At 36.8% G+C, this 14,858-nt stretch overlaps 1 protein-coding gene across 1 annotated transcript; it reads left to right on the top strand.

Moving 5' to 3' along the window:
- On the top strand, positions 1-9,688 carry LOC145767407 (uncharacterized). Its single transcript, XM_082579225.1, has 11 exons — positions 1-167; positions 815-903; positions 1,982-2,021; positions 3,917-3,944; positions 5,212-5,298; positions 6,508-6,603; positions 7,015-7,109; positions 7,518-7,691; positions 8,025-8,143; positions 8,516-8,627; positions 8,992-9,688. Exons 1-11 carry the CDS (start codon positions 33-35, stop codon positions 9,079-9,081), a joined length of 1,065 nt encoding a protein of 354 aa, XP_082435351.1. The 5' UTR covers positions 1-32; the 3' UTR covers positions 9,082-9,688.
- Positions 9,689-14,858: the final 5,170 nt, after the last annotated feature.

Here is a 14,858-nt window from a genome sequence, read left to right on the forward strand (position 1 = left end):
TTTATTTAATTTGCTAAGCACACTGTAAAATAATGTCGACGTTTTCAAGAGGAGCAAGAATACCTGCCAGGAGCATTTTCAAAGTTGCATGGATGAAATGTGAAAGTTCGTTTTGTTTCTGCTTCACCATTAGAACAGGAGCATCGATGATTGGTTGGTTTAACTTTGTAAGTTTCAACATCACCCTACTTTTAGAATTCAACTACTTTACCTTTTTGTTCAATGTTCTGTTTTCCAGTAATCACACCTGCAAAGACCAGCAAACGTTTTTCAGGATTGTGCTGGCAAAATAAGCTATTTATCTCCCATAGTTTGTCACTGCTGACGCAATTCTTTAAAAACTGTTTTGCAAAGTGTCGAATCATGAAAACTAAGAAACCATAGAGGTTTACACAGATCTTTATAAGAATGTATTTACGTTGGCTATTATTATGTAGCCTACAGTATTGAACAGTAATGACGAATTAATGGATTGCGTACCGGGATTGATGAACATTGGTTACGATAGCCTTCCAAACCTCTCTGTCATTTCATATAGCCGACGTAGGCTATAGGCTAGGCTACTGTAGAGTCATTGATTTTGAAAGTTGTGTTTATCGCCCATTTTTTCACACTGTTTCCTTTTGCAAATTCCCTATGCCTGTGGATGTGTCCAACTGTCCAACTAATTGGAATCTTCAGCTTACGAATTGCATTTGCTGCCTTCAGCCTTTAACCTCTGAATGCCATAATATTTCGTAGGTTGATGTTTTTTTTTCGGCCTGCGTTAATTTCGAAACAATATTGTTTTAACCTTCAACGCATTATCATCCAGATATTTAATTCTCTGTACGTCGGCATGTTGGTATTTGCTTTAGCAAGAGCCGAAGAACGCTTGGATCATCACATTTCTGTTTTGAAAAGGTAAAACTTCATCAATGTCATGATGTTCTTCAATCGTCATGTATTCGACACTTTATCTTATGAATTTACTGTTGAAAAGAAGCCACATTAGTGTGTTTTCTTGAAAATTCTAATGTCGGACACAAAGGCCTAGGCCAGAGGTTCCCAAACTGCGGCACACTGGTGTAGGCGTACCTCAAGAGGCTTGCAAGTGCGCCGTGAAAGCCGGGTAATTTGAATGTTACAAGCGTAACAGCAAAGCTGCAAAGTGTTAATGTAGTTTAGAAGGGAGCATATTGTCTTTTGTGTTACAGTAGGCTACAATAAATTGCCGACAATTAACTGCGTAAATCGCTTGTTCTTCGGACCACTTCTCACTCCCACCATTAAACTGCGTAGGCTTAGTAAAAAATTTCGTGTAGGCTAACTGCTGTTTGTCACCAGTTGAAATTGGCAGCAAATAAATCATGGATAACTCCTTATAGCGAGACACGATGTAATGGACTTTGATAGTTTTAGAATGACCATGCTTCAAAGAATTTTCTGATATTCGACAAGCCATTTTTATTCCATTATCATTTACCGCAGCTTACTTATGGAAATAGGCATTTTTGCAATGACACTGGTCAAGCCCCGAATCAAGACAACATATTTGTGCACAAAAGTACTGTATAGGGCCTATACAGTAGGCTATATACCTTTCACATTGCAGCACAACTAAACGATGTTACTGGCATACGTTAATTATAATAAAGCTAACTTCAAGTAACCTCTATCATGAATAGTTTGTTTTAAGTAAGTTAGCAACTTCAGTCAAGAAATAGGCTTAATGAAAGCTATATTTAAAAAAAAACTTTGGAGTAGTAAGTCAATGTGCCTTATTAGATTCCGAAATCCTTTGGTGTGCCGTAGTCCAAAAAAGTTTGAAAACCCCTGGCCTAGGCTACACTGATTTCTCTATGTTGCCTGATGCAAAACTACTTCCGATATCTGCGTGTTTAATCACTGTAGGCTAAATTCCAGTGCTTAATGTTTCAGAAAAACGTTTTGAACTAACTTAGTCGGTAAATATACAACTGACATGAAACTTTTTATTCAGTGCAACAGCAAACTCATTTGATGGATCTGGCGAAATCACAGTAAGTTAATAGGCTACAGCAGATGAGTGAGCAGGTAGCAACTTTATTGAGGTTACAAGTCAACACAAGTGTTCGTGTAGCTGTATTCTCTTTCATGATTACCGCGGAAAACGACTGATAACTTATGGACTGAATTTCTTACAAAAAAGTGTCACACATTGAGTTAATTTATAATCAGCATATAGTTTTTCCCATCCACACTTTGGGATGTAAAGGATCGGCATTTTTCTGGCATAATTAAACTTAAGCTACAAATGTTCATCACTAATAATTGAATTTCGTTGGTGGTTTTATACTGTAGAGCAGGGGTCACCAACCTTTTTTGCATGCGGACCACTTTAGCACTAAGGGGAGCTGTGGCGGGCCGCACTAATAAAATCTTAGGTAGGCCTAATAAAATTGACTCTTATGCCAGAAAAGAACGCATTTCGTGTCCAGCGTTACATGTTGTTAATATTTGTCTTAGAATACCGCAGCAACACAATTAGTCGAACAACGCTACTGCCAGGCCAAGCTCTTTTAACAACACTTTTGACTTCTTTAACAATGCCTAATAAACGAGGCCACTTGTTTTGCGCACTTGTAGCGAGGCGAGCGGTTTCATCCGAATATTCATCGCCAAGCAAGAGTGGTGTTGTCATTTCGCTTTACAAAAGATATCTTGCAATTAACAGTGTCAGTAAACAAAGAAATGTTTGACACATCGCATTACAGGCAACAATAGTGACCTGCAAACATCAGTGAAAATAGGCTCCAATAACAGGGAGAAAGAAACAAGGCACCATGCAACAAACGCTTGTGGAAATCACCGAAAAAAATGTTTCTATCGTAACTCATGAACAGTGTTCCCTCTAAAAAAGCAATGAGTTGGAATTTCATCCTTTTTGTGAGAGTCTATAAACCGTCTTTCTTTGATTATTGAACAACTGTCACTTGCGGTGCTTATCAGCATGGCAAGAATTGTTGATTAACAATATTTTGCAGTAGGCCTACTAAGCTATATATTTTCATAATAGGCCTACAACTAGAAAAAGTCTTTAAATTTATATATAATATTTTGCCAATTTACTATAAATTGAGTTGGCACGCCGACCTATTTTGCCAACAAAAACTTGCATAAAGGGAGCACTGCTCGTGAAACGCAATAACGGTGAATCGCAAACTTGTGTTTACAACTTTACATGACATTTACAAACTTAAAATAAGCAAACCTATGCTCACAGTGTGGCTGGACATCGCATTGGAATAACTTTAAGCGACCCCCACCTAGAACTACAATCTGATTGGTCGGTCGGTGGAATCGTATAGGCCTACAAAGCGAAAATATGCTTCCCGGAAAGTCTTTTTTGCCTTCATGTTTTTTAACTCCTCAAGTAAAGTATTTTTGGTTATATTTGTACGTTGATACCTTCCGCGGGCCACACATAACGGAGTGGCGGGCGCATGCGGGCCGCCAGTTGGTGACCCCTGCTGTAGAGAAAATATGATTTACTGTACATTGACACAGCCTTGCACAGCCTATACTAAAGTATTTAATATTAGCTCAGAAACTATTAGCTAAAGTGCACTATAATCATGGGTGGTCTACTCTTGGTTGTTGAGAGAGTAATTTGGGACGGTATCAATGAGGGGCCCTTGAAACAAGACATCATTAAATAAAACATTATGATTTAACTCCAAAGCATATGTGACGTTTTTAGTTCTTGTTCCCAGAAAACTTCCTGGGCATCAAAAGTAATCTCGGACCGGCTCAAACTTATCCGTGAACACCCTGTCAACGCTACTCTAGCTACTGCTTACGAAACTAAATCGTACAATCAAACTTTCGTACATTCCGTTTTATTGTAACGAATGAGTTACTTGAAAATTATAAAACAGTTGTTACTTAATTGCAGATGCCAAGTTGGAATGAAGAATATTCGGGTACGAAAGTTTTTTTTGGTGATTTTGGCTGAACATTTATAAATTGCAAAGAAACCAAAACATAGCTCGACAGGTTGAAGTGTAACATATACTAGGTCAAGTTATCAGTAGGCTACAAATTTGCCTACATAGGCTACGGATCACACGTCAAATTGGTTTCGCTGAAGAAAACGATAGCATTAGCATAACCCATTTGACAAGAAGACAAGTAAGCAAAATGCCACCTTGCATTGCTGACCCAAAGTCGAAAAGGCCTGTCCTTGGCTTGTTTTTCATGTTTTCTGAAAAATGCAGATTCGTTGGTGAACGAGTTTTCTTTGAGAACAGAATTTTGCCGAAGCAGGCGGCATGGTTGACCGGTATTCGAAATTCTTGTGTAACCAATTGTAACTGCTTTGATAGAGATGGCTTGGTAAGCAGACTAAGCACCCAACAATTTCTTGTTTTTTGGACTGAAGGAACATAGCCTACTGTATGTGGCCTACTACTACTGTATGACATAACTCTAGTCTCTATGTATTATGATATGCACAGTGTTGATGTTTTTCTTTTAGTAACTTGTTTACAGTGCTGCAGAGTGTGCGGCCTTGGTTTATAACTCTGACTATTCAGATCGGCTATTTCGTCCTGCAATAATTTTTAATACACCCCGGAGAAATCGAAACCAATATTAGTGCGTTTTAAAATTAATTTGCGTTCTTCTGGTGACTATTTACTAGGTTTCCTCGTGATGTTAAAGATGATAACTAGCTTAGATAACTAGCATAGTCACCAGAAGAACGCAAATTAATTTTATTACCAAATGCCTGGTGAACAGTCTCTCTCTGTTTTTATTAGTGCGTTTTGTGACGTACTAAAAACATAAAGATAACTTTATTGTGCGTAGGAGGTGTTTGAATAGACTAATTAATTATCGTACAACCGTTTTGGTGGGAGGGGAGAGAATTATTACCATAGGCTATTGCATTCTAAAAATTGGAGGCATAAGCTATGTTTGGGCAGTTTGGCGTCATATCAGAGTGCAGAAAGTAATAAAATGGCGTCAGAGGATATTTGAACTCTAATTAAACGGATCCTAGTTATCATGTTACAAATGCTCTTTTTTTCATTACATTATTGGTGATAAAAACGATAATCCTAATAAACACCCCAAACTTTTGAGTACTCATCATTAAACTTAATAATCGTTGTTGTTGTGCTACTAAAACGGGACCAATGTGAACTATTCTGATCTCATATTTCTATTTTTTATCATTTTTGAATTTAGACCTTTCACTGCCGTTGCTGAAAGAGTGCAAAACTAAAAGCACAGACTCCAATGCCTTGAGCACGTGCATCTGCGAAGCCAGAACAAGTAAGCATAGGCTGCCTAAAGTTTATAAAAAGTTAAAAAAAGCAATTCTTGAATATGCAGTGTTATTACATGGCTTCTATTATTGTATATATTCGTCGCTCGAAGGGTAATGCGTTCGTTACTCCGTAAAAAAGAGGATGCAAACACTGAATTAAAAGCACTCTTTAAGTTGGACATGAAGATTAGGTGGTCTACTTTTCCGTTTCCTGTTACAATTCCCAAACAAAAATCTAGATAAAAATGTTGATAAACCACAGTGTTTGGTTAACATCATAACTGAAATCGACAACATTGGCAAATAGCTTATGCTAGTCTTTCACAAGATTTTAGTGTGTAAGTGTGTTTTTTTGTCGGAAGAAAGATAGATTTACGAGCACAGTGAGTCCATGGTTACTTGATTCGATTAGATGTCAAGCTATAAGACTTAAAAAAATGTTAGAGATCGTGTTTTTATTTGCATCAGTTGAGATACGTTCCCAATATGGTCACATCCTGAACATGATATGAAGCAGAAAAGTGTAGCCTAATTGCAAAAAACTTTCGCTGTTGTTAAACGTTGCTACGTAGACCATAGCGAAGAAAGCTTAGGCAGGGTTGGAAGTAACGACTAGTTGTCACTATTCGATAGCATTATTCGTCGCTTTCTCAATATCGAATGCTTATACCCATTCCTTTTAAAAGTAAATATCGAATGCGCGTTATTCACTGCTTTTTTATGCAAGCAACGAAATCAATATTCGTTTTTCACTAATCGACATTTAGGAGAACTGCTGAATCATTTTTTGTTGTTCACTTACTTCGTCGTCAAAATGAATTTACGTGATTTAGTTTTCGGATTACTATCCGCCCTAGTCCCATTCCGGTTTTTAAACTTTAAAGGATTAAAGAAAATTTTGCAGCAACACAGTTCAGAAAAACCATCCCAGTGAGAGTCGTTAACAGTGTTGCCAACCTTGCGGTTTCCCGCAAGTTTGGGCTTGTTTTTTTTTTTCGAGTTTTCGTATTTTTTTTTAATTTGCGGGTTGCTTGTTTTTGAGCTTGTATTTTGGCCGTAAATTTTTAGTAATTGTTATTCATTGCTTTTTTTAAGTATCGATAGCGAAGAGTCATTGCTTTTTGACTAACAACTTCCAACCCTGAGCTTAGGTCAGTTAATATTGCAATGTGCTGTGGCCTATATTGATTACAACATTTTCTTTTTGTTTCAAGTCCAAGTGGTAAATTATACGGATCGTGATTGCTCATATTTGACGAAAGATGTTGATATATATTTCTCTTCTGATTGCATGTGCAGTTTGGGATATAGTAAGTTAGTATCGCATTTTATCAAGTATTTGGAGAGTTTGTTTGCTTGGTAAACTGTTTAAGTTATGCTTTAAAAATTATTTAGCTTTTGAATTGTTAAAGTTAAAAATAAAGAGCAATGTTTTGAAAATTCTCATTATATTTAAATTTAACATTTCAATGCTAAACAAATTGAGCATTAAAACTTCATAAAATACGTTGTGGGAGCTATGAAAGGTTTACACTTACACCTTACAAACACAAATTTAATTTAGTGAAAAATTTTTTTGAATGCAGTAATATTGACGACCTTTTAAAGTACATGTAGTTCAAACAGAAATAGAAAATGTTGGGTGGAAATTCAATGTTCATGACAAAGTCATTGACAAATTTAATTCATTGCAAAATCAAGACTTGCTTTAATTTCCGCAGTTTCCTACAACATTATTCCACTTATGTACAAGAGCATCGCTATTCCTGGATTCATGATAGTTCTGAGTATTTTGTGGCTTACGGCGGTAGAATCAGTAAGTTTTATTTTTTTTTATTTACAACATTGCAGTTCGCAACTTGATGTCGTTGCAAAATGCAAACAAAACGTAAAAAGCAGTGCTCATTGATCAATGATGTTGATTCTGTGAGGGCGTGACAACGAATCCTCAGTGCTGAATTCAGTTGTTGCTTTATAGCTCAAAAGCCTCAGACAGGCTATAGGCTGCGGTGTTTGATTAATCCTATTTGTGAGTTTATGCTTCTTGTTTTATCGCTAGTTTTGATTTCTGATTGCCCGACTGTCTTTTAATATGCAGTATACCTGAAGAAACAAATTTTTTGTTTTTATATGGGGAAAAATGCTGTGCAAATCATTTATACTATTATATACCATAATTAACAGTTCAGAAAATTTACCTTGTTAGTGTTTTAATTTTTTTCAGAGTATCATTCGATGTATAAGATTCATTGGATTTGCTTTATTGGTCTGCATTCCCATTCAGTTGATCCTGCAACTTTATTACCAGATATATGCAGGACAAAAATTTCATGAAGGAAATTTGGGAACCCTGCATCCTGCCGTTTGGGCTGTTTATGTTATTTATGCTATTTTAAATGTAAGAAAGTTGTTTGATGTAATGTACAAGATTTTAAATAACATTTTTTTCCTTTTTCTGTAACCTACAATTTGCAATTAAAGATAAATAATCATGTTAAAAATAAAAAATCCTAAAATATCTGCTTTTTGAGCTCTTTATTTTTTGATTAGATTTAACCAGGCATTCCAACCATTTTGCCTCTGAGTTTCAAATACTTTTTGTAAGCAATGACATTTTTGTTGTTTCTGGTCGTTTAGAAGATACATTAAACAAACAGCCGGTTTTCAAACACTGACACATACGCGATATGTCTCGTTAACATGGGGACTTATAACGCTTTTTTGTTCACAGATTTACTTTCTTCCAATTCTCTATCGATACGTTAAGCTTCGTACTAAAGAATGCGCTCAGGGCATAGAGCAAGGTCTCCTCACTTCTGAGCGACATCCTGCTTCTAATATGGATTTGGAGTAAGTGAATCCAGATCTATATACTTTTTCGTTACCATAAAAATTTTAATTTTTGAACTCTATATTAGTACTGTATTCCGACTTCGCATGTAGCTTCAAGGAAAGAGTGTAGCTGCCTGCGTATTATCTCTATTTGCTGCTTCATTTCAATAATTACAATGCAGCTATACATTTGTTTGCCTCATTGTTTTTAAGCTTTTTTTTTGCATTTGAGGAATGTCGACTAAATTTCCGTTTCCTATCCGTGACAACATCAATTTGTTTTAAGACATTTAGTGTCACTCTTCAAATAGAAGTTATGCTTTGGATTATGAAAAATGAGGATAGTTAACAGCAGACGCATAAAAATCCTTTTTTTTTCGGCACTTTCAGTGTGTACTTGGAAGACGCATTTTCTGTTGAGGCTGACATAAGCAATGACAGATTTCGATATTCTATTGATGACAATGACGATGACGATGATGAAAGCGATGATAATATTGTGGTGAGTGCTTTTGACCAAAACATTACCTTTATGTTTGTAGCCTGTATAGCCACGGAGATGATCATAAATCATGAAATAAAAAATTATTTTCTGGCTGATTGTAGTTTAAGAAAAATGGTCGAAAAAAAACTTCCAAAAGAAGGGGCAGTTTGAAATGCCTTTTTTTTTTTTTTGATAAAAACGAAACAAATTCTTCCAGTGTAATCCAAGAATGTAATTGAATAGAATTTCACTATATTTGAAGATGTTTTGGAAGTATTTCGAACACTATAGTAACCCAAAGCAAAAATTTTGCTAGGTTTTTGAATTGTAGAGTAAATCAAGTGGTTATGCATGGTATAAAAACGTCTGTTACTTTTTTTAGGTTGAATATGATTTTGCGAAAAGAAACGACGTAACATCACCGATGACAGGAACAGTGGATACCTCTGCAAGCTTTCATTCTCTTAAATGACCCAACTAAAGAGTCTGCATTTGATAAGTTTACGTTGCGACTGCCAGCGCACAATGTTTGCGGCGGAGAGACAAGCAAAGCTAACATAAACCCAGAAGTAAAATTTTTGATGAAGACGCTGTATTTTCGTCACCACGTCACAACATACACTTTCAACTTGTCACACCTCAAAGACGGCGATTATTTTCATATTTAAGAGAAAACAATTCATTTCTTGTCTGTTACGCCCTGGTTGCCGAAGAACTGTTTCATTTATAATTTTTTCTAGACAGCGAAATTCTTTCATATTATTCTGATGTCGTTTCATTGGAAATATTGGCAATGCTGATCATAATCATAAGCAACTTGCTATTGATATCAAAAGCTGTTTTTTATTTGCAAAACAAATCAATGAGCGCTCACAGCATCGTGAAAGAAATGGAACAGTTTGAATATCGTTAAATTTCATGATGTCAGCGTAAATGCCTCCTTGGTATGAGGCAGTTGAGCAATGTTTTGTCTTACCCAGGCTGCTGCCTGATGGTTGAGAATTGCGACTAAACACGAGGGAGGTTGATCTTCGTATCTACCTTTAAACATGTCATCGTGTATGTTCTCGATTCATAGTCCGCCACGTTAGCTCAGTGGTTAGCGCCCGACTTTGTACAGTAGTCTATATAAAGAATGAAAGAAACTTCAAGAGCAAGCGGGTCTAGTCGTTGCCACCTACATAGTTGTCGTTACCACCGACAGTTATGTCGGTGGTAACGGTCTGTTTCAGCTATCGGGAAGGTACGTAATGCGAAGTCGAATGAAATAATTTCACAGACAACATAACTGCGACAATCAGAAATTTCACTTTGTCAAAATCGGTGACTGGGCCTGCGTCAGTGGTTCAAAGCTCTACAAGTATGTGGAAAAACTGCCAGGAATTACTTATCTCATCCAAAAAAGTTTTCTTTAATCCGAGACTAAGATTCAAACCAACCAACATAACCGATGTTTACGATGGGTGTCAAGACAGCGTCTTCTCAAGAGTCGAACAAACGCCCTCACAACTGGGTCACGGAGTGATTAATTAAAGGAATCTTTATTTAAGACTGAGGAAGCTTGTTTGAAAGCTTAATGTTGTAGTTTCTTGTACAGGATACTTGTAAAGACTTTGAATCACTGACGCAGACCCGATCAACGAGTTTGACAGATTGAAGCTTTTGATAAATTGTTGAAGAGATGTTGTCTAATTATTCCATCCACTAGTTGCCGCTGAATAGAGAGTAGCCACCGCAGCTCAATCAAGAATGCGGAAATCAAGTCTGTTGTTGTAGTCAGTGGCGAATCCAGGGGGGTGATCTCCCCCTTAAAGCACACAAGATTAACTTTATAGGCGATGTTTTTGCAAAGGCGGATGAATAAGGCCTCTGTCATTGTGTTTTGTTAAAATTTCTTCCCGTAAAATTATTTGCTGGATCCACCCGGATTGTAGTGACGCCCGGTAAGCGACCGACAAGTATCCTGAAGTTAGAATACACTATAGCTTGTGATTAGAAAAATAAACACTACAGTAGGCTGCATACGCTTCTCAGCTGACGAAGTTAGTCGTTTTGGCATTGATTTAATGTGAACCTATAAGGTCTAGAATGTCGAAAACACGACGCATGTTGCCAGCTGGGTTGTAACCTTTGTCAAGTTGTTATGTTCAAATTGTTTCAGCAGCATTAGAGATAGTATAGGCTACCTAGTTTTATTACTCTTGCACAGGGAAGTTTGCTAGGGTGTTACTGTCAATATCGAACAAACAATGATTTCAGTCAATTAGGTCTACCATATTTTCATCGCCTAAAAAGAGGACACGTTTCGCCAGCAAGTAGAGTTTTACGCTTGAAGAATCGTTTACATCATTTTAGATCATTACAGTATAGGCCTACGCAGCAAAAGTTACCGAAAAAAAAACAGAAAACAGATTGACTGAACATTTGACTTGATTTTTTTCATTTTTAGTGCTTCCTTAAGAGAACAAATGATTTTATATAATTAAGAGTCGGCAAAAAGTGAAAAAAATACCTAATTTTGAGACAGTTTCAGTCAGACAGCAATGATCGCAAAATCTGCAAAATGTGACAAATAAGGTACGACCTCCAGGTAGCCAAGCCTTAACTTTTTTCAACAAGAAATGGTCAGCCTTAATGAAATTGTTAAATTACTTGCAAGAAATATGATTAAAACAGTAGGCTGTACATTACAAGTGTACATAACAGTTAAGATGCTAAAAACGGCGTAAACTAAAAATCTGTCCCTTTTCTTACAAAGCTGTAGGCCTATCCATGCCACGATTTTTTTTTTTGCTGGAGGTAAGGTGTTATACACATTGCACTTTTGGACATTCGTTTCGATTTGTTTCAAGTAACAAACGAACCAAACTGAGTTGGTATTCCACAATGTCTACAAGCGTTGTATCAATATAAAACGTATGCAGGTAAAAGATTATTTTTTTGTGAAAGTGTAAGCCTGGCCTTTAAAATGTCGTTTAATATCTTACAGTGAACCAGGCAATGAGCGTTCAACAACAGTTCCATAAAATGCGCCAATTTCTTGTAGAATTTATAAATCAGCATGTTACATAGGTAGCCTATACAAAATGTTTAGAAAACAAATAGCCTACAAGCCGTCGCTGAAACGTCATCAAGCAATATACCTATACCCGTTGAAAATATAAGCAAGAAAACCCAAACTGTCAAAAAAAAGGACATTTAAGCATTTTTTAGTGTCCTCGGAGGACATTTCATTTTTCTTGAAAAAAGAGGACAAATCCTCTTAAAAGAGGACGTACGGTAGCCATAAGTCAACACAATAATTAAAATTTCGTCTCTGAGTTTCGAGTTACAATTTTTCGTCAAGTTACAATAAACTTTTGATCCACTTTGAGAACAATTTGTTTATTAACTAATTAGTAAATTGAATTAATGTTTTGTTTACGCTAGTTTAAATAATTTTTGTAATTTGCATTCTTCTGGTCCCCAGTGTTCTGTAAAATATTGGGTTACTAATTCTCGAGTTATTCATCATTGTCATCGTTGTAAGGCTTTCTTGTTTAATAATAATACTAAAGGAGTCTGCATATTTTGTGGTTCAAGTGCAATAATTTTCTGTAAGCTTGCCTGATTGTAGAATAGATAGTGCCGTATATTTTATATGGATTGTGCAGCAGCCTTGCAAAAGTATAAATCGCCGTTGTTAAATTACAAAAAGTAGTTTTTTGTGGCAAAATCTGTTTCACCACAAAAAATAAATAGCTTAATCTTGACAAACTACAACTAGGCGAATAAGAATTGACATAAAATCAGCCGGACCCGGACATTTTTGATAACAACAATTTTTCTCCATAAAAAGATTGGTTACCTGTTTGAGACCCCAAATCTAAAATTCGGCAAAATTCGGACCTAAGAAAAGGCCTTTTTGAGGGGAGCAATTATTGATCGGCGCGCCATTTAGCGGAAGAAAAGCATAATTATTTTCCGTCGTGCCATTTCGGGAATTTCAAGTGAAACAAGGATGATTAACATAGTGTCTAGAATTACTTTACAGCAGAACTTGCTATTTTACGTTGATTCAAAGTCTGGCTACGTTAAATCGACGCAAAATAACATCTTTTGTTTGCTGAGTGCCTGATGTAACAGAAACTAGGCTGTAATGATAGTGCAGTGGTTGCAAAATTAACTAAGACTGATTTTGGAAAATGTAATTTCGTCTGTTACAACATATCTGACGAACATGAAAATTACGGGCGCATAAAATTTGGTAATGATTTAAACCTTGAACTTTCACAAAGAAAGATTTCAGAAAATTCCCAGAACAAATGTTCCAGTTGTTATGTACAAAACCACATAGAAGCTCTTTCGAATGGTATCGTAAGATTCCGTTATTTATGAACCATTATGCTTATTAAACAGGGAGATGCTTTTGCGAGTGATTTACAAGTAGTTAGAGAAGTTGTACAAAGATGTCTCATCAGACGAGATTAGATTAGATAAAATTACTGACAATCAAGTTTTAATTGACTTTCAATCTCAAATAACCAAACTAAAGCAGGAGAAGGAAAAGTGGAGAACTGGAAAACTGTGGGTGATCTTTATGAAATTTGTGTCTATTATTCGAATGTATGTGAGATCTGAACGCAGCGGAGATTGGATTTAAAGGCTACCAAGGACATGCTTCCCTATTTTGCAGCTGCTGGACACAACCATTATTATTTTGAAATGCTGTATTTTGTATCATCATCATCATCAACCAATTTTGATTACAGTATACAGGCCATAAATTAATCCTCATGTCAAGAGTGTGGCCTGTCTGTCTGTCGAGAACTAAGTCTTCCCCTCCAAACCTTGCGCTTTATTGGGTTGGCAGAGTCCATGTTCAGGGCTACAAGGTCAAGTTTTACAAGATTTGGTCTACCTTGACCCCGCTGTGCTGCGATGTTGACACATCTGACCTGTGAGATCCAGCTTGAGCTGCCCTCAACGTGACCAAGCCATCTCAGTCTGCCTAATTGGAGGACTTCACTGATGTCTTTTATTTTGAGCTTTGATAGAAGAGTCTCACACTGGATGTTGTCTTCAGGCTTGACTAGGCAGGTTCATCTTACCATCGCTCTGTCATTACGTTGTAGGCGCTTGACGGTACTTGCTAAAGTAACCCGCGTTTCAGAGCCATAGAGCATGACACTCCTCACACAACCTCACACAACTGTATCTTCAAGATAACGAAAACATGCGCCATTGTCATCAATCTACAATAGAGAACGGTTTTCACTATCAGGAGAAACAAAAATTTGTACTGGAGCGGAACATAGAGTGATATGACGATTGAGCAAACGTTGATGAGATCAGGGAAAACATCCGGTGGATTAATTAACATAACTTACAGGGAATCTGCAAAGGTGAAATGGCTTTTAACTGCGCACATGCTGTCGTAGTACACTAAAGCACTCCGATTTCTCGCAATGAAATTTTCTCGCACTTGGTCTCACCAACATCGAGATCTTCGAGATGGAATTAAGCATAAGTTTTTGTCATTTGTTTTAAAGCCACAACCCATTTCATACAGAAGGAGAAGATTTGTACAACATTTCAACAGGCTTTATCGCTGATACTCGTGTAAATGTGGATAACGCCTCAATTATTGGTAACGACATTATTCGCAAAATATGTGGAAAGAAGCTGAAAGAGATTGCACTAAAAAGATCTGACCAAGCAAGTACCTTTGCCGTTATGCGACAAGCCTTAAAATGTGGAGATGAAGAGATGGACATGTCCTCCACCAAAATCTTTCACAGATTACTGTCTATAGCCTGTTTGCAGGAGCCACTGGAACTGGACATCTTTTCGTATGAACTTGCCAATGTTCCACCATCACTTTTCTCAGATGACGGATGTATGCGGAAATCTCAGAAATCTGCATTGTTCAAATACATAATCTCGCAAAATGAGGATATTTTGTGCACTATTTCTCGATTATCTTCTATTTTGCTTGAGTGGTTAGATGCGAGAATTGTGAAAAAACTACTGTTAGCGTCTGATGTAAGTGGTTGTTGCGCCTACGGCAGAAAAATATTCAGAGAAATCAAAAAAATAAAATAGAGTTGGTTGAAAACCTGATAGAAAAGTGTTTGCCTGGAAGGCGAATCCGATTTTGGAAAATTGCAGTCTTGGGGGCAAATTACATATGAAATCATTAACTGGGGGAGGGGGGTAAGTGCCCTTTCCCTGCCGACACCTATGATCTCAACCTTTTTAAATAGTTTT

Source organism: Aplidium turbinatum, chromosome 3, assembly GCF_918807975.1.
Source record: "Aplidium turbinatum chromosome 3, kaAplTurb1.1, whole genome shotgun sequence".
In the NCBI taxonomy this organism is placed as follows: Eukaryota; Metazoa; Chordata; class Ascidiacea; order Aplousobranchia; family Polyclinidae; genus Aplidium; species Aplidium turbinatum.

Excerpts from the sequence above, each read along its gene's own strand:
- LOC145767407 (XM_082579225.1), top strand. The coding sequence starts at position 33 with ATGTCGACGTTTTCAAGAGGAGCAAGAATACCTGCCAGGAGCATTTTC. Across the intron at positions 2,022-3,916 it reads ATGGATCTGGCGAAATCACA|ATGCCAAGTTGGAATGAAGA; the intron begins GTAAGTTAATAG and ends ACTTAATTGCAG. Across the intron at positions 8,144-8,515 it reads GCTTCTAATATGGATTTGGA|TGTGTACTTGGAAGACGCAT; the intron begins GTAAGTGAATCC and ends CGGCACTTTCAG.